The sequence below is a fragment of the Limanda limanda genome, chromosome 8 (assembly GCF_963576545.1).
Source record: "Limanda limanda chromosome 8, fLimLim1.1, whole genome shotgun sequence".
Classification (NCBI taxonomy): Eukaryota; Metazoa; Chordata; class Actinopteri; order Pleuronectiformes; family Pleuronectidae; genus Limanda; species Limanda limanda.
In genome coordinates this window covers 29,901,731-29,927,337 of record NC_083643.1, presented here as the reverse complement: position 1 = coordinate 29,927,337, position 25,607 = coordinate 29,901,731, and the positions used below count along the sequence as shown (strand labels likewise).

General features: G+C 42.2%; 1 protein-coding gene across 1 annotated transcript in view; it reads right to left on the bottom strand.

Annotated features, from left to right (window-relative positions):
• cfdp1 (craniofacial development protein 1) overlaps positions 1–24,829 on the bottom strand; it is a 35,815-nt gene extending 10,986 nt beyond the window's left edge. The window contains exons 1-4 of the mRNA XM_061076478.1: positions 24,651–24,829; positions 15,854–15,980; positions 15,472–15,700; positions 4,047–4,156 (exon numbers count right to left, since the gene is read on the bottom strand). Of these exons, the coding sequence (XP_060932461.1) occupies positions 4,047–4,156; positions 15,472–15,700; positions 15,854–15,980; positions 24,651–24,717 (533 nt within the window). The 5' untranslated portion in view covers positions 24,718–24,829. The remainder of the gene's footprint in view (positions 1–4,046; positions 4,157–15,471; positions 15,701–15,853; positions 15,981–24,650) is intronic.
• Between the last annotated feature and the right edge of the window lie 778 nt (positions 24,830–25,607).

Here is a 25,607-nt window from a genome sequence, read left to right as displayed (position 1 = left end):
GAGTCCAGTGATCTTTGTTTTTTTGGGGACAGGGATGATGGTGGAGGTCTTGAAGCAGGCTGGTACGTGGCATGTCTCCAGTGAGGTGTTAAAAATGGCTGTGAACACCGAAGACAGCTGATCCGCACAGTGTTTCAGGATTGATGGAGAGACAGAGTCTGGCCCGGCTGCTTTGCGGGGGTTCTGTCTCCTGAAGAGTCTATTGGAGTCCCTCTGACGTGCAGTTGATGGGCTGACACAGGGATGGTGTCAGGACTGTCTTTCAAAACTACAGTAAAACTCATTCAAGTCGTTGGCCAGGCCTGAGTCATTAGTGGAGTGGGGGGCTCCAGGCTTACAATCAGCGACAGAAGCCCTTAGAATATGGAACACACAATCCACTGCTCACTGTGTCAGCAGCTGACGTATGCAGAACCCTGAGGAAAACCATCCCCCACAAGGCCATGGGCCCAGACTACATGCCAGGACAGGCCATCAGGGTATGTGCTGCAGAACACACTGATGTCTTCACCACCATTGTAAACCTGTCCCTCGCACAGGCCACATTTCCGTCCTGCTTTAAAAAAAACAAACATTATCCCAATCACCAAGAAAAACCCAGTAACCTGCTTGAATGCTTCGAGCAGGTCATACTGGGTCAGATCAAATCCACCATTCCTTTCACACTGGACCCCCTGCAGTTTGCATACCGGTCCAACAGATCTACTGAGGACACAGTCTGTACTGCCCTGCACAGTGCCCTCTCCCACCTAAGAAACAAGAAACACCACAATCATAACATTTTCTGATAACAAAACAGTCCTGGGCCTCATTAGTAACAACGATGAATCGCAGGAAGGTGGAGGACCTGGTGCTGTGGTGTCAAAACAATAACCTGACGCTCAATGTCAGCAAAACAGATGAGGTGATGGTGGGCCTGAGGAAAGGGAGGAGTCAACACACACCATTACACATGGGTGAGACTGAGGTGGAAAGGATCGACACCTTCAAGTTCCTCGGCATCCACATCAGTGAGGACTTCACCTGGACCCATCACATCACTCGGCTGATCAGGAAGGCACAGCAGAGGATGTACTTCCTGAGGAGGATCAGGAAATTCCAGTTGCCTTCAGGACTCCTCTGAATCTTCTACAGTTGCACCATTGAGTCCTTCCTGACCAGCAGCATTACAGCATGGTATGGCAACCAGGGTTTACCCCAGTGCTTTATAGGCCTGGCGGGCCGCCAGGCTTTTCTCCCCCCCCCCCGCCAGGCTAAGCGTCACTTGTATATTTATTTAAAATACATTTTTAACGCGAGTTAAAGCAGAGCTGCAGCTGCAGCTTCAGTATCTGTGTTCGGATCCAGTCTGACCTGCTCTCGCTTTTTGTTTTAATATTTCGCCAACTAAAATATATATTTTTAAGCTATTGTAGCATCCCCGCTTACACAGGACACGGAACTTCTTCGTGGTTTAGTAGCTTTTATTATCCTCTACACGAACATGTGCACTTCTCGCTCTTACTCCGTCACTCGCACACATCAACAACACTTCACTTCCTCATTGAGCCCCGATCCCCAAACAACCCCATCCTATTGGTCCAAACAGTCACATGTCCCACCCCTTCACTGACCCTCAGACATCAGAACGCTCCTTCAACACAGTGTTTTACTTAACATACGTCAAAACCAAACATAAACATAAAACCAGTCCGTTACACTATTAGGCTTCAGCTATGTTTTTATTTATTTAAAAATAGGGTACTTCTTATTTCATACATATTCCACAAATATGGGGAGGACTCAAATAGACCTACAAAGTTCTGTGTTTAATTTATTTCAAAGTAGGCCGACACTTGCCTGTGTATTTTGTTTGTTTGTTATTTTGTTGCTTGTCTGTTTGAGTAGCTGGCTGAAAGCAAAGAAGTAGTAGGCTTACCTTTTATTGGTAACCTAACTGTTATGGTTCATTGTTTCTGAAATAAGAGGCCTGACTGCTATGTTCACAGCAAACTTGAAAATATTTTAATATTAAGCCATGGTTTAACTGCACTATAGGCTGAGTCCTTGTTTACCTGAAATGTGCACTTTATAATTTTATTTTGTACCGCCCTGTTTGGCAATGTTGTTTTTCAATAAAATAAAACATTTGCATAAAGCAAGCCAATCTACTTTTCCATGTTGATAAGAGCATTAAAACGAAAAAAAAATGGAAAAAAAATAAATGAAGGGATATTTAGAATAGATAAAAATTTGCGATTAAATACTTTAATCGTTTGACAGCACTAGTTAATAAGTATTGTTAATAAATGTCTTACAATAACACATAATTGTCATAATTTCAAAATTCCTTTCAACTTTTAACAGTTTTTTTTTACAAAAACATGGTCGGCCATCGGTCGGCCTGGGCAACAGCACACAAACAGAACGTAAAGCCTGCAGAGAGAGGTCAAATCAGCCCAGTAAATCACTGGAAAGACCCTTCCATCTCTGCAGGACATCTATCAACGGATGGTCCTCAGAAGAGCCCGGAACACCATCATAGATCCCACACACCCCCAACACCACCTCTTTACACTCCTTCAATCTGGCAGACGGTATAGGAATGTGAAATGCAGGACTTCAAGGATCAAGGACAGTTTATACCCCTAAAGGCCGAATTATAGTACTGCGTATGCACCCGCGGCTGGCCACACAGGTGCATCGACGGACTCGTTTTGGTTTATGCTTCTACAACATGTTGCGTGTGTTGCAAAGCAATTCCCCGCCAGAACACTAGGCGGAGTAATGTTTTTTGTCGAAGTCGCCACAACGGCTCCTCAGAGCCTTTTTCTGGCGGACAAATCTGCCAGTCAGTGACGGGTTATACTAGTCGTCATAGTTTCGGATCTTTTCTGCCAAGTGCTCTTCTATTTGGTCCATATTCGTTCTTCTAAATATTCCGTGGTTTCCGCCAGTTCCAGGCATGAAACTGGAAATGCGACTCCGGAAAGGACGTAGTTAGCAGACCAATCACAAGCCTTGCGGTCTGCGTGAGGCTCGCGTTGCTTTGTCGTATAGTTAGAAAAATTGGCGGACGCACGCAAGCCGCAAGAGGGGGCACGCAAGCACGCGAGGGGTGTGTTGCGTGTCTTGCGTGCATGCGTGTGTGCGTGCGTAAAATGACTAACATCTCCAAGCCACTGCTCGTCCTCTCCCCATCCCCCCTCAACACATAACCAACAAGGACTTAAGGCAACTTTATGCACATTGAACAATTTGCACACAGTGAACATTATGCACCTTATTGTCTTTTTGCACAAACTGATATAATTCTGCATTGGCTGTTTTACTGTCTTTTACTGTTTTAAGCCCACCTAAATCACCTTATCGACCTTAGAAACTTGCCATTTTAATAGGGTTTTTTGTGTACTTTTTCCTTACACTTGTTGAAGGTTAAGGTGTCGCACCTTGTTAAACCCTATGAGACAAATTGTGATCTGTGAATATGGGCTATAAACAAAACTGAAAGGGCCAATGCATACCTTAAAAAAAACAGTGGACAGGTTTGAAGGAGAAAAAGGAGAAAAAGCACATGCAGGTAGGGGAAGAGGAATCACGCACACTGTCCTGTACTTGCAAGAAAACTTTATTACCTCTACAAGATTTGGTCCTATAGAAATTCATCAGGTAAACCTGTATAAAAACATTTCGGTTCTGTGGACCTTCATCAGGTACACAAATTAATATGGGCTATAGAAATAACATTTGATTGATTGATGAGTAACCCCCAATAGAGGAGATGAGGGTTATTGATCAACGGCCTGGCAAATCGCCTGCACCATCTGTTCTCTCTCCACAAGCCCTGACAAAAAAGGAGGATGTGCTTGTCATCTCACCTGGTGAGGAACTGCCTGAGAAACTGTCAGTGTTGAGATGTCTATGCCTGAATACTTTCAAAGACTACTGTTATGTTATTCTGTAACACTAGCTAACATTGTCCCATTAACAAGTTTGTGATTCCTTTCTTCAGGAATCGTGTGTGTGATGTCTGTAAGCAAATCTGTGAGGATGGTTCAGAGGCATACCTTACTTCTTCTCCAGCGAAGTCAAACACTTTAGTTATCGTGACGTTGGCAGGTTCTGATGCTGTTGTTTCTGTAGTCAAAAGAGTAGTCTTCATCGCTGGAGAATCTGCCTGAGGATGAAAACAAAACAATAATCCAATTGAAAAAGGAGACACTGAGAACATTCAATTAAATTATACTTGTTTGGATTATATTTTCCAAAAATGTTGTCAATGTAAATTTTAATTATATAGCACATTTTAAACAACTTGGTTGAGTGATTTATAGACGTAAAAGGTACACAAGACAACAGCAACAAGCAATACATTAATAACAATGATATATTAAAACAAGTCGGATTGTGCACTTAATTAAACATACCTACATCAAAGGATCAGAGGACATACAATCTTACATTGAATCCTAGAATTCCGATATGTACATTTGTGACTTTGATCTGATTAAATCAGCCATATCCATGGCAACAATACACCATAATAAGACCCAGGATTGCGCAAACCCTTGAAAGAACCAACTATAAAATATAAAATACAATTCCTAAAATTTCTAGGACTGCAAAGCAGCACTGGGCGGGCCCAAGCACATGCATTTTGAAGCGCTGCATGCGTTTTGCCTGGAAAACTAAATTAATGACTGAGGAAATATTGACACATAGAGCTGTTCAGGCTTGGACTCTGAGCAGGAGACAGAGGTTTGGTGTTAAAAGGACAATGCACAGTGGAGTTATGACAACATTGTCTCCTTTGGCGAAGGATGAACCTTCGCCGTAGCTCGATGTTTACACATTTTGAGGAAATGTTCCAATTCTGAGAGAGAGAGAGAGACGTCACCTATGCAAGACATGACGATCCCTTTGATCTAGGGATGTCACGAGAACCGATACTTAATACCTTTCGATACTAAGATAACAAAACACAGACGATCCCTTTGATCTAGGGATGTCACGAGAACCGATACTTAATACCTTTCGATACTAAGATAACAAAACACAGACAATGCCCATTTTTTTGAAGCACCGTAGGCACCGTGAGCGCCGATGCCAGCAGCTGTTAGCAACTTAGCATTAGCATCGGTGCAGCGCCAGTCGACGTTTACATTCAGAAAAACAAGATGGCAACTGCGGCTGCAGTGATCTCCCCCAGACTTGTTGATAAATAGGCACAAAGAGTCGTGTATGGGAGTACTTTGCGTATAAGGCAGATGACCGTGGCGTTATCATTAATCCGCAGAAGCCATTATGCAAACGATGCTACAGTGGTCTTCAGACCAAGGGAGGTAATACTACCAATTTAGCAAAGCACCTGAAAGACCATCACTCGGATTTGTTTAAAGAATTCAAGGTGAGTTCTGATTCATATTAACTGTAAATCAATGCTGAGCTCGCTTTAATGCATAACGTGTCTCACAACAATGCGTCACTCACATACGTCACTCACATGCGTCCACAACTACCGTATAACCCACAGTATATGCACATGCACATTAAACTACCATATATGACATTAACATCCAAAGAATGCACTTTTGGAATCTTAGAAATTTTTTTTTACCGTGGTATCGAAATTGCCATTGAGAATCGTGTTATTTTACTGGTATTGGCACTGACTACTGAATTTTTGGTATCGTGACACCCCTACTTTGATATAGGACCACTGTCACTGTCACTGCAAGAGTGGAGTTGTTGTTTACGGCTCAGCATCAAAGGATTCATGGTCCATGTATGTCCGCATTACAGAACATCGTGTTTAAATGGCGTGTAATCAAACTTTGACGCCACGCCATGGTCACACCGTGTGACGAAAAATCGATCTTTCAGTTAGTTTGTATCTCCATCTTGTTGTGATGACGCTCATCTCAATTTGAAGTTGATCTGATGAAAGCCCTGGTACAAGTTCCTCAAAGGATAAATGTGGAATATGGCCAAAATGGCCACTAAATATTATGCCCATTTTACCACAGTTGATATGGGTCCTTGGGGTCTTAATGAAATGTCTGTAAACAAATTTAGTCAAAATACCACAAGGATCATTTAAAACAGCCCTCCTCAGATTGACCTGTTTTGCGTGCTCCAATGTTTACACGCTTTGAGGAAATGTCACAATGGCGGGCTTCCTCTTTGGTCTAGCATATCTATCCAAGGGACTTATTTGTTTGTTATGAAAAGACACATGTCCCTATTGATTTTTTTACATGTCGGCCAAACGTTGTGCCGGGGCTTCCCTTTAGGGGGCGCTAGTCAGTTATTTTGCCATGCCCATTCCTTAAAACCATATGAATATCTTTAGGGGGGGATGTTAACACACACATGTAGCTTGAGTGAGATAAACCCATGAACACTGAAGTTACAGCAATTTCATGTTTCACGGCGAGTTGATGAACTTTAATGCCACGCCATTAATATGCCGTTTGACAAAAAGTCACAGTAAGCTTATTCCTACATTATCAATAACTTGAGATCCATTTGGCACAGTTTGACATGGTTGCGGTCAGTGGATGAGGAGGAAACACTACAAGACATTTCCTGTTGCCATCTGGGGGCGCTGTGATTTAAAGTCATGATTTCTATGTAGATGTCATCAGGACGGGACTCTTGTCTTACATGTCTAGTTTTGACTCGATTGGACCAAATATGTCCGAGATACAGAACCTGGTGTTTTGATGGCGTTTAATCAAACTTTGATGCCACGCCACGGTCAAACGGTGTGACGAAAAATCAATCTCTGAATCAGTTTTTATCTCCATCTTGTTGTGATGACACTCATCCGAATTTGAAGTTGATCTGATGAAAGCCCTGGGACAAGTACTTCAAAGTAAAAATGTGGAACATGGCCAAAATGGCCACTAAATTCAAAATGGCGGGCTTTGTATTGCATTTTTCATAATGCTCCTTGAGACTTTTTTGTTTGTCTGGTCATGATATATGTGGGCTACGATTTTTGTGAAGATCAGTCAAAGGGAAACCTAGGGGCTGCGTTCCATCTTACAGTTTCAATAGGTCCTCCCAACGTGTTCAGTGCTCGGGCCCTAATAATAATCCTTACAATTTCAATAGGGCCTCATGTCTGTCAGTGCCTGTCAGTGCTCTGACCTATAAATAAAAAAATAATAAAACCTGCTGAGATAAAAACGTTCTCAACTAAAATTGAATGCCAAAGAGAAGAGATGTTTTAAAAATGATTTGAAGTGTGCAAGAGAGGGGGCAGATCTAACATGGAGTATCAACAGTTAAAATCAGATCGTTATAAACTCTTAAAAGAGCAGTTTCAGTGCTATGACAAGGTTTAAACCCAGACTGGAATTTATTATTGTAACTACAAATGTTTGCAGCTGCATGATAACTACGCTCTCCATGAAACAAAATGACAAAATGTGCCTGAAGTTAGAAAGATCAGAGATGTTCCTTTTTTAACAAGGGCTGCACAACAGCATGTTTAAAAGTTAGCTGGGACACAACCAGAGAAAATGTATCAATGACATGTTCCAATAGTGATCAAGTCTGAGTGAATATCTTATTAGCAATGGTAAATGGCAGGTGTACTTAAGGTTGCAATGTGTAGAATTTAGGGACATAAAGTGGTGAAGTGTCATGTTGCAGCTGAATACCCCTCACCTCATTCGCCCCTTCCAAACATTAAGGGAGCCTGTGGTAACCTTCAGTTTTCATAAAAACTCAAAGGGTGATTACATTGTCCAGTCTGGGCTACTACAAGAATCATGGCAGCCTTCAAAGAGAGGACCCCCCACCCCCCCGCTGAAAGTATTTCAATATAAAAGGGTAGGGTAAATAAAACAACAATTTGTATAATTTAGATGAAACACACTCTTGAAAACTTCACTCTAATTTATATGAAATTTCTGTCAATAGATCCTTTCCACCTAAATCTTACACACTGCCCCTTTAATGAAAGCTTTTGGACATGGGGAGTACATTGTTACACTGCTTTATAATCAATTAAATAATCTCTTTTCTTAATTTTGTCTAATGGAACATTTCAGCTATGACATTACTCTGTAATAATAAATCTCCATATTTACAATTTTTATTCTATTTTTGTGTTTGACTTCGTATGGGGTAAGCCTACAATCCGAACCGTAGTACGGGAAAACTGATTACTACAGACGTTAAGGGACAGATCAAAATGACTAGCCTGACGTTGTCATACTCATAATTCTAGTCAGAATATGAGTCTGATACTGCTCCATTGGGCTGTGATTATGGGGCATGTTTCAAGTAGGGATGCACCGATCCGATATTTGTATCGGTATCGATATTGAAGAAATTTCTAGATCGGGTATCGGTGACAATGGGCCGATCCATATCGGCGGATCTATTCAGTGTAATTCTATGCTGTGCGCTGTGAGTGACGTCATACGCAAGCAACAGGCCGTGTTTACAAAATGCAGCGAGCGAAAGGATCAGCTCCCCCGTGTCACTTATGAGTTTAACAGCACACTGGGGGGGGGTCCAGTGGCGCCTCACGGCGTCGCTGGTGCGGGGGGCTTTTTCTCATTTTCTTGGGACCGCTGGGTGGTGTCCGCCGGAGGGGCCCCCAGCGGGCGACGTAGCTGAGGTGATCCCCGAGAAGGGCCCGACACGCGTCCAGAGTCGCCGCCGCTGCACCTCAGCTACGTCGCCCGGGGGGCCCCCTCCGGTCGCGCGGGTGGGCCCCTCCGGCGGTGCGCCTCGGCTGGCGCCTAGCAGCTGACTCAGAACTGGTGCGGACCAGGGGAATCCGACTGTTTAATAAGTATCGGTATCGGATCGGTATCGGCCGATACTAAACCTCAGATATCGGTATCGGTATCGGAGGGGAAAAAAGCGGATCGGTGCATCCCTAGTTTCAAGTGTTCATGTACCGTTGTTACGTATTTAGAATACAAATTATGAGTAACTTTATTCCGTTACAGTTACAATTTAAGTAGATGGTATTCAGAATACAGTTACATTGTTGAAATCAATGGATTACATCAGGGGTTTTCAACTGGTTTTGTCCCAGGGACTAGAAAGTAATCCGCGTCCCACTGATACGTGCGCGCGTGCCTACGTGTGTGTGTGCATGCGTGCATGTGGATGGGAGGAAGTTTAAACATTTGGTTTTCCATGTTGGTTTTATTTAAAAACCTCAAACAAATCTAGATATATTTACTTAAAAACCTCAAACAAATCTAGAAAAATCTGTGTAAAAAACAACAAAAACGGTTGATTTTCAGTGCTTAAGAATTGAAAACAAAATTAACATGCAGTTTATAGTTGTACTGCATCTCAGAACCATATGTACATCAATATATAACGTTCATGACTTAAATGTACAGACATGTAGCTGACATGTTGAGAGAACGTTAAAGTTACGGTGATCAATAACAATCAACATAAACTTGGGCTACAACTGAAGAGGGAAGATGACAAAGTATATGTCACAAATGATAATCATACAATATCAAACAAACAATTGAGGCCTACTTAAGTTTAACCTCATGATCACCAGTAGCAAATACCACCTACTGCTAGTGTTGTGGGGGAGGGTGGTGGGTGAGTAGTACTTCTGTGTGTTTGTGGAGAGAGGGAAAGACCTGTCAGTGTGATATCTAGGCATGGTGAAGTCCACACAGCATGTCTATTCGTGGCGAAATGGTAGACAGCGACAGTCTCATGTCATTCTCTGGTTCAAGCCTTGCCCTGTACTTATTCTTCAAGAACGCCAGTGTAGAAAAAACGCTCTCACACAGGTAGGTTGTTGGAAAGGGCAAAAGACATCTCATTGCTTTTGCAGCAAGCTGTGGAAATTCTGTGTGGCAACTTATCCAGAACTTAACAAGGGGCTGTGTGTCATACATATTCCTCCTGACAGAGTCTGTGGACATCTCAATCAGCTGATCCTCTTCCACAGCCATCAGACTTGACCCTACTGCTGCATCGTCACTGAATGGGAGCAAGATCCACTTGCTGTCACGTCGCCACTCATCCTAATCAGTGAAGTACTTTTGGAATTGACGCACAAGTTTGCTCAAATATAGTGTCGTTGATGTCAGTGCTGTCAGAGTATTCTTCAACTGAAGACAACATCGCCAAGTTACCAATCTCCACTCGTTCTATCTACCTTGACATTTTTTTGACGAATGTGTCAAGCTTTTCGCAGAGCTGCATGACGTTTGCATCTCTCCCTTGCATGGAGCTGTTCGAATTGTTAAGCTCCGCAAAAACATCTGTGAGGTACGCCAGCTTAGTTAACCAGTGGCTATCATTGGACTTAGAGGCCAGATCAGTACAATTCTTCTGGCACAAGAAATCATAGATAGCACCACGTAGTTCAAACACACGGGCGAGCACCGCACCACGACTCAGCCATCGCACCTCTGAGTGATAAAGGAGAGAGCTGTGTTCACCTCCCAAGTCTTGACATAGGGATAAAAACAGGCGCGTATTCAAGGCATTACGTTTAATGAAGTTAACAGTCTTGACCACGACACCAAACACATCACAAGCTCAACACAGATCTTTGGAGGCCAGAGTATTTGTTTTACGCTCTTTTGTCTTATTTAATATTTTCATTATTAATTCTGCCCTTTTGGGCCTTCTTTTTGGGAGAATAAAAATTCCCATCATACAAACTACATCTCCAAGACATCCTGAGAGTTTTTCTACCAAGCTCAACCACTCTTCTACATCTACCTATAACACAATGCTGAGCTAAACCGGACTGTAGAATTAGAGGAGATCCAGGTGGCAATTGCATTAGGGTTAGTTACTTTGGAGTGCCAGTCAAATCTACAGAATATGGGACTAAAGCAACAGACATGCTTGCCTTCACCACTCTTTTGGCACACCATAGAGTTCTGCTTGCGTGGAAATCTCTTATCTCACCATCTCAGTCTTGCTGTCTAAAGGAAATAATGTTTTCTTGAGCCTTGAAAAATGTAACATGTATCAAGGATCATTTTATTAAGAAATGGAAACCTTTAACTTTTTATTTTAACAATCTGTCTACTTTGCCTCCTGAGTGAGACTGACCTCTCTGTTTTGTATATTAATTTAGCTGGTCCTCTGTCTGTCTAACTCTCTCTGGCACATTTTTTACATTTACAAAATCCTGGGGCACACCAACCAAAATGACACAAAATGACACTCTATGGCCTAACCGGTACAAGTAATATAGTTTCTAAATGTATTATAAAGCACTATTTTGAATTATTTCAACCCTTTATTACTCTTATCTTTTAATGAGCACAAATTGAATCAGATTTATGACACAATCTTTGATTTAACTAAACTTTATTTAACGGAGACATATTATGCCCATTTTATCATATGGTTCCTTGGGGTCTTATGAAATGTCTGTAACATATTTTGGTCAAAATACCACAAGGATCATTTAAACCAGCACCCTTTTTACCCTATCTAAAACAGCCCTCCTCAGAGTGACCTGTTTTGAGTGCCAACAGTTACTCCCGCCGTTTACCGGCGAATTTCTTCACTTTGACATTCAGAGCACTGGGCAGAAATCACATTGCTTCAACACCCACCGTGGGCCTTCGCGATGCTTTGTTTTAATTAAACAGTCGGATTCCCCTGGTCCGCACCAGTTGCTAGGCGCCAGCCGAGGCGCACCGCCGGAGGGGCCCCCTGCGCGAACGGAGGGTTACCCCAGCTGGCGGCGTAGCTGAGGTGACCGCGAGAAGGGCCCGACACACGTCCAGAGTCGCCGCCGCCGCCCGCCGTACCAGGTCCCCTCAAACCGGTACCCGCCTTCCGCACCGCCGACAGACCCACCCCGCGGTCCAAGAGGAAGAAAGCCCCACACAAGCGACGCCGTGAGGTGCAGCGGACATGGACCCCCCCCCAAAAAAAACGTAGAGGCGGGCTGCACACCGAGCCTACGCCGGCGTGGAGAGGAGGGCAACGGGGAGACTGCTCCCCCAGCCACAGCACATGCCCAGCAGTTTAACCACAAATGAACATCGGCCAATGATATCTGTTAAAGTCAAGATTATTACCGATGTGCCGATGTCAGTAATTGAGGAGAATATCGGCCGCTACCGATGTTCGGCCAATACATCGGTGCAACACTAGATATTAGATAATTTCCCACGGCACACCTGATGATCTCTCACGGCACACTATTGTGCCGCGGCACACCAGTTGAAAATCACTGGTCTAACAACCTGTAGCTTCACAGCACAACTACTGTTTTACAGAACCGTACCTAATTGTTAAGGTTATCTGGGTGGGAGGGTGGTAGAACGGGCTTGTTTGTACTTGGTTTTATTCGTATACATTTTTCTCTTTTATTTATTTATTTTATTACTGTTGTGGTTGTTTTATTTTTTATTGTATGTGTGTTTTTTCGTTTTCATTGGTATTTACAAAAAATTTGGATAGGGCTAAGTTGTAGCACTCTCAGGCCCTAGCACACGCATTTTGAAGCCTCTTACGGTTGGTGGAGAGAGCGATCAATGACCAAGCTCACGTCTCTGCATTGCATGCGTTTTGCGCACTGCGGCAAGGATGAATGCGTCACTTCCTGCGTCTGTCATGCACCGCTGGACCACGCTCACTAATCCTGCATTACGGTCCACCCCATCAAGCTAGACCCGATAGTGAAAACTTTATCAAAATTGAATTTAGTTTTAAAACCAGGCTTACCTCCTTTTGGCAGTAGGTGGTGCTATCGCTATCACTATACTAGACTCATAGATCTGTTCAGGTCAAAAACACTCTTTTCTCTCTTCAGATTGTATAAATATTTCATCTTTGCATCTAAGACATCAGAGGATTCACTGACACTGTGACATTAAAGCAAACTGACAACAAAGAATTATTTGCTTATGAAACTTATAAAGTGTTCTTCATATGTATATTGTAAAGCAACCAAGAGCAGTTCATCAAAGTGTAAAACATGCCACTTCCTGTAGCCAGCAGGTGGCGCTGTAATGATGAGTCAATATTGATATGGATCTGATCAGGGCGGGACTGTGAATGTGTGAATGAGGTTTGAGGTTGAAATAACAATGCACAGAGGAGTTATAATAAATCCCTCTTTTTTGGCGAATCATCAAAATGTTGCGCCACGCCACGGTCACACCGTGTAATGAAATCATATATACCGAGGTAGTTCATATCTCCATCTTGTTGAGATAACATTCACAGAAGTTGAAGTTGATCTAATGAAAGACCAAGGACAAATTCATTAGACTTATTTGTTTGTCATGAAAAGACAAATGTCAGTTTTTTGTACATGTCGGCCAATCTTAGTGCAGGGGCTTCACTTTAGGGGGCGCTAGTCGGTTATTTTGTCACGCCCATTCCTTAAAACCATATAAATATCTTCAGGGGGTGCTGTTGTTACACAAATGTATTTTGAGGAACACTGAAGCATGAACACTGAAGTTACAGCAATTTCGTGTTTAACAGCAAATTGATGAACTTTGACGCAGCGCTACTAAAGGCCAATTTATGAATCTCCGTCTTTTCTAAAACGGATAGATAAGAACGCCCTATCCGTCGTGGAACGCCCTCTCCGAGCGCCTCGGAGAGCTTTTCGTGCACCTCTGATTTTTCTAACTGTCCGTGTTTATTTCGGAGACCCAACGGACAGCCCTTGGCTGTGATTGGTCCGCGAACGACATTATTTCGTATGACGTAATTTCCGTATTTCACATTTCCGGACCTCAAACTTCCTGCTTCCTTCCCTGTGTCACAGAAACCCAAACACAACTACGATTCTACGATTAATGTGACGTGTGTGTTAAGCCGGCGGAGTTGTCTGGCTGACGGTGGCTCGTAAGAGCACTGACTGCATGTGTGCACGGTCACATACGGTTATAACGAGCTTTCATAAAGGCGCTAGCGTGCTAGGCTAGCGGGCTAGCCACCATGCTAACTGCTGTGGTAACGGTGCAAAAACCCGCTGTCACGACTTTAATTCCACTTCTATCATGACACTGTTTCTATAATACCGTCAGGTTAGAAGCAAACACTGGGTAGTAGTTAGTGCCGGGAGTCCCTGCTGACTGTGTGTGGAAGCTGGGGGGGAAGCTAGCTAGCTCCATGTAACCTCAAGCAGATTCAAGCTGTGGAATCAGCAACACAGTTGGGAAACAAGACCGGGGAACCGCTGCGCTAAGAAACGATAACATCAGCATTTTGACCCGCTGGGTGTCACTTTATTTAGTTCTGTTAGTTGCCATGGTTCAGTGTGTGGGAGACAAGCCGACAGAGGTAAACAAACACACGTGGACTTCTTCTTCCCAGAAATGTGGTAGGCTTCTCTGAGCTCGTCTTCCGTTGCGCCACCTATGGGTTTGGCGGTGAATTGTTTTCAACCTACAGTCGTCGGACAAGTAAAAATCAAAAAGACTCTCCACTCTCCGTGCAACCCTCTCCGAGAAACTGATACATAGAAGCATAATGGAGCCTTAATATGGCGTTTGACGAAAAGTCACAGTAATATTATGCCATTATCAATGTCTTGAGACACTTTTGACAAAGTTTGACATGGTTGCGGTCAGTGATGAGGAGGAATACTTCCAAGTGTAAGATGTTCCAAATACAAGACATTTCCTGTTGCCACCAGGGGGCGCTGTGATTTTAATTCATAATTTCTGTGTAGATGTAATCAGGCCGGGGTTTTGTCACACTCTCGTGTGATGAAAACTTTAAATTCAAGGTAGTTTATATCTCCATCTGGTTGTGATGACACTCATGTCCATGTGAAGTTGATCTGATGAAAACCCTGGGGCAAGTACGTCAAAGAAAATATTTAGAAAACAGCCAAAATGGCCACTGTATCCAAAATGGTGGGCTTCCTGTTGCGTTTTTCCCATTGCACCTCAGACTGTTTTTTTTGTCTAGTCATGATACACCTGGGCTATGACTTTTGTGAAGATCGGTGAAAGCTAACTGAGGGGCTTTTCCTTAGATGGCGCTGTTGAGCCATTTTGCCACGCCCAATTAAAATTACTCCAGAATTCAAAGACTTTGTAGGGTTTTGAATTTCGTGCAAACTTTGGTAAGAATTTGAGCATTTCAAGGCCCTGAAAAAGCCCAAAAGGGGAATACAAATCCTTCGAAATACAATAGGGCCTCCCACTGTAGGTGCTCGAGCCCTAAATATTGAAGTACTGGATCTTTAAAATCTGTATGTTATATATATATATATATATACATATATACATTTTTCAACAAAGGATTTAAGAAAATAATAACACAAGACTGATGTAGAAAGATTAAGAAGAGAATTCCGGTTGTTTGTAAGAGTTTTAAAATATAAATAAAATACAATTTCAAAAATTTCTAGGACTGCAAAGCAGCACTGGGCAGGCCCGAGCACATGCATTTTGAAGTGTTGCATGTGTTTTGCCTGAAAAAAAGCTTAAAAGCAGCTTAAGTTATACTTTTGGGTTTAGAATATACACCAGGTATCTTTACCTTCTGTGTGGTACTTGACTGTGCATTATCTGTGGATTGTTTGGGTCTGGATCCAACATCAGACAGGAATCTCACCCAGAGGTCTTCAGATTTTTTCTTCGATTTCTCTTCATCAACATCCCCTTCCCCTCTGGGTTTGACCATCTCTTCCTGTGCTGGATGGGACTCTTGTGCTTCACCTCTATCCCCTCCTTCCATCTCGAATTTTAGTACTCCTTTCTTCCTCTTTCTGTGAATTGTATATTTCAAGGACATCAGTGAATGCAAGTCTTTTTGATTAGTACCACCTACTTTTACTAAGAAAAGCCAAATATATCTCTTACTTTACTAACTCTAATCAATTATTAAAGACATTGAGGAGAGTCAATGAAACTACATTCACCTCATGCTGATGGCCTTCTTCTTCCTTTTTGATTTGCTGACATCATCAGGATTTGGTACAACATCATCTGCGTACAGAGGGTCCTCCTTTAAACACTGGTTAATGTCATCCTCGCTTAAATTATCATCTAAGGAGAAAAAAGAATGAGAAGAACAGGTTAGAGAAATTGAAGATCAAATTAAAGAGTAGGATGATTTATTTTGTGTGTCTGTATACAGTGAAGGAAATAAGTATGTGATTCCTTGCCGATTTTGTAAGTTTTCCCACTGACGTTCTATAATTGTAAAAAAATCCAGAAAATCACAACATATAAAAGTGATAAATTGATTTGCATGTGATTGAGGGAGGTTATTATTGGATCCCCTACCAAACAGCAATAATTCTGGCTCCCACCGGTTAGATTAGTCCCTTCACTTTAAGAAAGTACTCCGAATCTCAGCTCGTTGTCTGTATGCCATGGGCAAGACCAAAGAGCTGTCTAAGGACTGCAGGGACAAGATTTTAGACATGCACAAGGCTGGAATGGGCTACAAGACCATCGGCAAGCAGCTTGGTGAGAAGTAGACAACTGTTGGTGTGATTTTTTGGAAATGGAAGAAACACAAAATTAGCATCAATCGCCCTCGGTCTGAGGCTCCCCGCAAGATCTAGTCTCGTGGGGTATTGATGATCTTGAGAAAGGTGAGGGATCAGCATAGAACTACACGGGAGGAACTTGTTAATGATCTCAAGACAGCTGGGACCACAGTCACCAAGAAAACCATTGGTAAAACACTATTTCATTGTGGATTAAAATCCTGTAGCGCCTGTAAGGTCCCCCTGTTCAAGAAGGCACATGTACAGGCCCGTCTGAAGCTTGCCAATGAACACCTGAATGATTCAGAGAAGGCTGGGGAGAAGGTGATGTGGTCAGATGAGACCAAAATCAAGCTCTTTGGCATTAACTTGACTTGCCGTGTTTGGAGTAAGATAAATGATGACAATAACACCATCCCCACCGTCAAGCATGGAGGTGGAAACATTTTGCTTTGGGGGTGTTTATCTGCTAAGGGGACAGGACGATGTATCTGCATCGAGAGGATGATCGATGGGACCATGAACCGTGAAATATTGGGCAACAACCTTCTTCCCTCAGCTAGGGCTGCAAATAACGACTATTCTGATAGTCGATTAGTCATCGACTATTGAAACGATTAATCGACTAATCGGATTATGAATGACACAAATTCTCAATTGCTATTATTTAGCAAGCAGCTTTGAAATTTAGCTTGAGGTTGTTCGAGGCATGTGATGACTGAAAATAAAGACAATAAAGATCGATACTTCATTAAAAAAAAAGAATTTTAATAAACAAACTTAGCCCCGCCCACAACATTTTCGGTCGGGAAGTTCGGTCTGGAGTCGCTCCGTTGGGGAGAAATTATCTTCGAACAGAAGCTGTTCGGACCAATCAAGTTGTCAGGGCGGGCTTTATACGATGATGGACAGATGATCAACAGTTACATAATCAACTACGTCTTCAAAGAGCGCTTGGGTTGACTTTGTTTTCCACAAACATGCCTGCCGCTGGAGAGCTGAGATGTGTAGATGCGGCCATTGAGTCTGTTTTAGGAGACATCGACAGCGCATTCATTTTGAAAGAGGAACAGAGAAACGTGATCAAGGCATTTGTAGATCGAAAAGATGTTTTTGCCGTCCTTCCTATGGGATTCGGAAAAAGTTTAATTTATCAGCTGGCCCCGATGGTCGCGAAGAAGATGGGACGCTCAACATACGTCACATACTACGTTGCTCTGATTGGTTGTAGGTCTATCCAATTGAGCGAAGAGGCATTTTTTTTCCTGGTCGGTTGAAACACGCCCCATAATCACAGCCCAATGGAGCGGTCTCAGACTCATATTCTGAATAGAATTATTAGTATGACAGCGTCAGGCTAGCATATGGGTACTGTTGACACAAAACCAAAGAAAAATCTAGTTTTGGTCCATTTAAAACCAAGGACAGGCAAAGTGCTAATAAAAAAAATTAATTTAAATTCAAGTTTTCCTTATTCCTGTGAACCAAGAACAGGCCAAGTGCTGATACTAAAAATAAATAAAAAAATCAAGTATCCATTTTTCCTGTAATAAAAAAGTGGACATGGAAAGTATCAGCAATATAAACATCCACAAACGGAACTACAGTCTTTTTCGGCCTTAATAATTGTGATTAAAATAAGGTTTGTCAGGCAATAGGATAACATTACGCTTGTAAACTCATTAAAAAAAAATTTAAACCATATTTTTGTAATGGATTCTAGAATCCTGCGCACAGGTGTATACGTTTATGTATAACATCTTACTGAGGCGAGTCCGCATCGTCTACGTTACGATGTCAAACATGCCTCCTCCTCAAATGTGCGTGTCATGCTTCCATGGAAAGCAGGTCCGCCTTACAAATATTGCAGGTAGTTTTTTTCAGGCTATGTTAAGGGTTAAGAACTCCTTTACTTGACTTCCTGGTACGCGATGGAACGGACACCACCATTGGTCCATGTTTTGTCGCTATTGCACATGCACGACTTTCAGAGATGGGAAGGAAGCAAGATGGCTCACTCCTCAGCTACTTCGATCAGCACCTCCGGTAAAACAACGTTTAGTTCAGCTGTACGGCACGAGAAACACGCGCTATGACATAAACAACGAATCATCGACGAGTAAATTCGTCAGACTATTTTTGTCATTGATTTTTGTCGACGACATAGATCAATCGTTGCACCCCTACCCTCAGCACAACAAAAAGTTGCGGACTAAAATCCCTCCTGAGATGTGTGCAAACCTGGTGACCAACTACAAGAAATGTCTGACATCTGCGCTTGCCAACAGCGGTTTCTCCACCAAGTACTAAGTCCTGTTTTGCTAGGGGTTCAAATATTGTTTTAACACAATCAAATGAAAATCAATTTATAACTTTTATACGTTGTGATTTTTTTTATTTGAAATTCTGTGTCTCAATGTTACAATAAACCTACCATTACAATTATAGGCCGTTCATTTATTTGTCAGTAGGGGTGCAACGATTAGTCGACATCGTCGACAAAAATCGATGACAAAAATAGTCGCCGAAGAATTTACTCGTCGAAGAATCGTTGGTGACGTCATAGCGTGTTTCTCGTGCCGCACAGCAGAACTAAAGGTTGTTTTACCGGAGGTGGAGTGAGCCATCTCGCTCCCTTCCTATCTGTGAAAGACGCGCATGTGCAATAGCGACGAAACATGGACCAATGGCAGCGTCGCTGCCTCGCGCATAGCCTCGCGCACCAGGAAGTAAAAAGTTCGGGAGAACTACACTCTTGACATGGCCCGAGAAAAACTACCTGCAATATCTGCACAGCGGACCTGCTCTCCATGGAAGCAGGACACGCGCGTGTGAGGAGGAGGCACGTGTGACATCGTAACGGAGACGATGCGGACTCGCCTCTGTCAGATAGCCTGTTAGCTAGCTTGCTATATACTTGCGCAGGATTCTGGAATCCATTACAACAATATGGTTTAAACTTTTTTTTAACGAGTTTAAAAGCGAAATGTTATATTATTGCCTGACAAACGTCTTTTTTTAATCACAATTATTTAGTCCGAAGAAGACTGTAGTTTCGTTTGTTGATGTTTATATTGCTGATACTTTCCATGTCCACTTTTTTATTACAGGAAAAATGGATACTTGATTTTTAATTTATTTTTAGTACCAGCACTTAGCCTGTTATTGGTTCACAGTAAGAAGGGAAACTTAAATTATATTTTTTTATTAGCACTTTGCCTGTCCTTGGTTTTAAATGGACAAAAACTAGATTTCTTTGCTTTTGTGTCAACAGTACCCTTATATGCAGCAAAGTTTATTAAAAGACTTTTTTTTGAATGAAGTATCAATCTTTATTGTCTTTATTTTCAGTCATCACATGCCTCGAACAACCTCAAGCTAAATTTAAAAGCTGCTTGCTAAATAATAGCAATTGAGAATTTGTGTCATTCATAATCCGATTAGTCGATTAATCGTTTCAATAATCGGTGACTAATCGACTATCAGAATAGTCGTTAGTTGCAGCCCTATTTGTCAGTGGGCAAACTTATAAAATGGGCAAGGGATCACATACTTATTTCCTTCACTGTGTATATGTATATATATTAGGGCTGTCAAACGCTTCAAATCTTTAATCAGATTAATCACATCAAGAATAATCACCATTTCTATATGCCCGAAAAATTCCAATTTTCTACATGTATATTGTTGTGGGAACGGAAGGATAAATGACAGAAGACGGATATATACATTTAACTTTTTTTATGGATGGCAAGTCTAAATGATAGTTAGTAAGATAACAAAAAAATAATTTAAAAAAACATACCACACCATAATTAAATTTGGCTGTTTCTTTGCCTCTGACCAAACATAGGATAATGTCATTTAGAATTTTTTTTTTATCAAACTCAAGCGAATCAAACAAACACTAAGTGACTTCAGGTACTGATCAGGTCGTGATAACTAGTGATGAGTGTTTATTAGTTCAAGTGAGAGCAGGCCAGAGTGGAGGACACAGAAAATCCAGCTTGGTACAAACAAACTGCAGTTTCTGCTCTGATCATGATGCAGCGGCGCTTATCACTGAGCAGCTGTGAGCAGAGAAACTCTGTATTTAACTGTTCTTTTACAAATTCACTTACCGGCTGCTTAACATGAACACGCTCTGATCTCACTACGTGTGTCGCTCTGAGCGTGAGTGGGGGCGGTATGGGTAAATGGAGCTGGACACTCTGCCAATGCATTAATGCATTAAAAAAATTAACGCGTTAACTCCACAAATTAATCATCCCGAGTTTGAGATGTAAAAATATTTAATACAAAAATCTTTTGAAGGAGACATCTTCCTCCTTGACCTAAAGTTGTTGAAAGTTTTCTGATGTACTTTACATATGAATGTATCCATATTTCTTACTATGTTTTGCCATTTTACCCTCAGGTGTGCATAAACTAAAGGCTATGAACTTCTTTTCCAAGTCAAAACTGTATTATGTGTATGAACATATTCATCTGCAAGTTTCACAGCGCCAGACAATTTGGCAGCTTTTTGGAAGTTAAGGTAAGTAGCAACTGATAAATTACTAAAAACTAATTGTGGTTGAAATCTATTTTATAGTTGAAAAGTAAGTTTTTGCAGACCTGTCTAAAGAATTTTAGGACCTGAACTGTTTGTGACCTGAAACCTATACAACATGTCTAAATACTTTTATGGCCTGAAACCTTTTTATCACATATTTACTCTCCAAATAACTGAATTTATGTCTGCTGTATCTCCAAAGGAAACCTATGTAAATCAGATTTCTGTGTTTTGATTCCTCTCTCAAACTGCGCCTACAGAACCAGTCTGAACTGGCTCAGAGAGACAGCCTTAGTTCTCCCAGTGTTTCCCCTGCCATTCTATTAGGGGGGCGCTGCGCCCCCCCAACGGCACCTCCCGCCCCCCCTGGAAGGTCAAGTTAATTATTTATTTTATTTTGTATTTTTTAATATAGCGCCAGATCTCTACATACATCATTTTAAGGTTACATTTCCTATAAGACAGGTCTATAGCTTGCATTTCTGTCTCGACATGGTCGCGCGGTTAGAGTTCTCCTCTGCTCTCTGTAGCGCGCACGGCGGAGTTCCATCCAAATGCGCGCACACACAGACACGTGCGCGCACACACAGACACGTGCGCGCACACACAGACACGTGCGCGCACACAGGTGAGCAACCTCCCACCAGCGGACAGAGAGCATCTATCTGAAAACATGTCGCATGAACCACCTGAGAAGCAGTTAAACATATCCGCAGCCGGAGCAGCTCTCCTGCTCCGGGTCCGAGTTCAGAGAAGAGTCCACGTGCTACACGCCCTGCCCCAGACAAGCATCTGTTCAGTCACCACCGGATGATAGGTTCTGACCCAGCTTGGCTTTCAGAGGGGAAATACTCCCCCTGGTTGTACAAGACTGATCTTGGTAACTTAATTTTTTTAATTATAGACGGTTTCAAAGTTTCAAAACGGTAACTTAACACAAACGAGGGTTATGGCGAAGTGCTCTATTTTAACTAGTCCTGTTTGATTGCTATGGTAACAGTGATTTCAGGTGGTAGAGAAGTCGTTATGGGAAGATTGCTAGTAGGATCTCGACTTTTGTCTTCTTTCACTTTATGCGCATGCTCAATGACGTCTTTACAGCGATTTCAACCACTCCACTCCAGCGTTTCCGTGTTTTCGTGACAGGGCTTCGTGTAGACCCGATAAACATAAGTACCGGATCCAAAAAATTTTCCGGATTCCGGCAATCCAGATTACGTATGGAAGTCAGTAAATACATACATTACATACATGCATATATACATGCATGCATGCATAAATAGATAGCCAGATAGCCAGATAGATACATTACAGTTCAGAGAGTACATTCTTTTTGGTTTTAGGAATGTTATGTCGAACATGTAGACAGCATAAACAGGCAGTTGTGAGAGGAAACCAGACCCGGCCATTTATAGTCTCCCTGACTGTCCTACAGAAAGGACAAACTGGACTAGGGCTGGGCGATTTTTCGATCCCGATTCGGGATCGCGATAAAATTTTGATCGATTTCGATTATCTCCTCGTGACATGTATTCGATCTCACGTGGCAAAAGTAAGCGCAACAACAGTGTCGGAGTCTGCCGGCTGCCGTCTGCAGGCAGGACACGACACGCCCCCTTCCCATCGTGAGAACTGCTGCAGTTGCGAGAGAGAGAACAAGAGAGAACGAAGTTGAAAAAATGAGTGAAACTGAAGTCGGGGACAGCGAAAATAATGCCGAATGTGAGAGCGACATCCCTACATCACCCGGAACCGAAGACATTGTCGGAAAAAAGCGTAACGCGACGTCAGTTGTGTGGACGTGGTTTGGATACGGCTAAAAGGACGAGGAGCAGACGAAGCCGGTCTACAAAATATGCCGGCGGTCAGTACCAGCCAGGACGGGAAACACCACAAACCTTTTCAATCACCTGAGACGGCACCATCCCAGTGATTACACAGAGAGTATGACTCTGCGGGCTCAAGTTTGCACGACACCAAACAAAGAGACAGGCAAGACCACTACGTCTCCCGTTAGCATCGCTAACGTTAGCGATGCTATGTTAGCAAAACAACAGTCCATCCAGTCGTGTTTTGCAGCCATTGCCCCATATGAAAACAATCGAAGCGGGGGAAAAATATAACGAGCGCTATTACTTATTGTTTAGCTACAGATATGATGCCCCTGAGCACAGTGGAGAGGGACGGCTTCAGGAAACTGATCAAAAACTACATATCTTGTTAAGAATCGAGATCGATCAATATGGAAAAACATATCGTGATAACATCGCCCAGCCCTAAACTGGACAAACACATGTCTGAGCATCCGCCGGTCAGAAATCCAATGTACAGTTCAAAATCATTAAAAGAAACACATTAACATCAAGATTAAGTTTTTGTTTCCGTGTCGGACCCCCCCCGCGACGCTCTGCCGCCACCGACGACGCCCCCCCCAAAGCTGTAAACCTAGGGGAAACACTGTCTCCTGTACAAGATCCTTGTATTTGACTGTCCTGCATCTTCACTCTAAGATCCTTGTGACTCTCTGTGTTGATCATTTCTGCAGAAAGCCTCTATTAAAATACACAAAGACAAATCTGGTTCTCTCTTGTATTTTCAGATTTCCATCACACAACTCACTCACACAGACAGTTCTCAAACGCTACTATCAGCACTAAAGCTTTAAGATCGAAGGTTTTAACTCCTTGAGATAAGCACCAACGATCAAACAATGTCTCCTTCTCACGTGACATATGCAAGGCTCTTTTTACATTGGTTGCAATGGTTTGCAAAACTTTTCATTTAGGTGCACCACCACAAAATTGAGGTGCACAAAAATTGTTTTACTGCCCCTTTTGGCACCCATAATACACATATTATACCTTTTCTTGACTAGGGCTGGGTATCGCCACTGACTTCCCAAATCGATGCAATTCCAACTTAGGCCGCCTTGTTTTGATTTCCTATTAGATTCAATTCAATATAGACTCATTTAAGGATATTTTATTGCAAAATACCCATTTTGCTTTGTATATCAGCTCTTAAGATTGTATTGTTTAGTACTGGGTTACTTCGTTTCCTCTAGAGCTGTGCGTGTGTGTGCGTGTGTGTGTGTGTGTGTGTGTGTCCACTTGTTTCTGTCGCTCTTCACATACAAACAGACAATCACACTTACTTAGTTATTCATCAACTGTGTCAGACTACGTCTCCGAATTCCTCAGCAGAGTTTGAAAGGTGGTTTGTATTGTTATAGCCACAAACATGTGGCTTGCAATTGTCCATATTGTGCCACCTGAAGCTTTTTCACCTTTTCATTACCAAAACTACACAAGTGCTTTGTGCAAAGTGTAGAGAACAGTAGGTCATAGGAAGTTCTATTAACATCATCACATAAATCGTTCCTAATGAATCGCTCCATATAATTTACTTTGTTCGTTAAATTTAAGATAATAACCCTCCAAATGAGAAACTATGAAATCCAATATCCAAAAACGATTTCAGCACATATTCCAAAAGTGCGAGCAAAGGAAGACCATTATGATAAAGGGGTACTTCTCCCGTTCGCTCCATATGTGCCTGGGATGATCTCAGGTCATGATCCATCAGCACAACAATGACCGTCAGTTGGATCCTCGGGGATTTTTCCAGTAGAAACTAACCAGTGTTTTGTAAAGCGCCAGTTCTCACCTGATGGGACGTAGTCTGCGTCCGCATTAGACGAATATCCGTCAGAGTCGTAGTCACTATAGTTCATTATTGTGCATTAAAAGCCTCTGACTGAACGTAAATAAAACCGACCGATCTCTAACAAATTCTTCTTCTTCTTCTTCTTCTTCTTCTTCTTCTTCTTCTTCTTCTTCTTCTTCTTCTTCTTCTTCTTCTTCTTCTTCTTCTTCTTCTTCTTCTTCTTCTTCTTCTTCTTCTTCTTCTTCTTCTTCTTCTTCTTCTTCTTCTTCTTCTTCTTCTTCTTCTTCTTCTGCTTCTTCTTCTTCTTATGTTGAATGGCGGTTGGCAAACAACTTATCGGTGGATTACCGCCACCTTCTGGAAAGGAGTGAGTCAGAATGTGATAGACTCGTGTTTTTTAAAAATCTGAATATTATATATCCTGCATCAACATTACTGAGTCCCTCAGTAGTATATTTCTTTGGCTTAATGTTAAATTGTTTCTTTGGAGTGAGGTTTTAAGTGTCTATCTCTGTCGATGATATTGTGGACAGACTATTACTAAAATATATGCTCACTGTTTCCTGCTCATTACAACTGTCACATCTGCCTTTGTCATGCCTGTTCATGGTCTGTAGGGTGCTGTTTAAATATGTATGCCCAAACGTCATTCTTGATACTATCACCTCTTCCTTTTTTATCTCTGTCCCATTCTTCCTGCCATCTCTTTTTTAGTCCTGATTAAAATAAACTTTTGATCTCGGAGTTGCTATAATTTACTGCCACATCCAGGAGTGTGGCACAATATTCTGGGCCCTATAAACAAGCAGACTCTGTGGGCCCTCTTTCGCTCTCCATTCATGATGTCCTTCATGCATAGTTGAAAAGAAATTAAAAAAATATAACAAGATCAGGGGTCTCATTTATAAAACAGTGCGTAGGATTCATACTAAAGGTGTACGTACGTCCAAAAGCCGG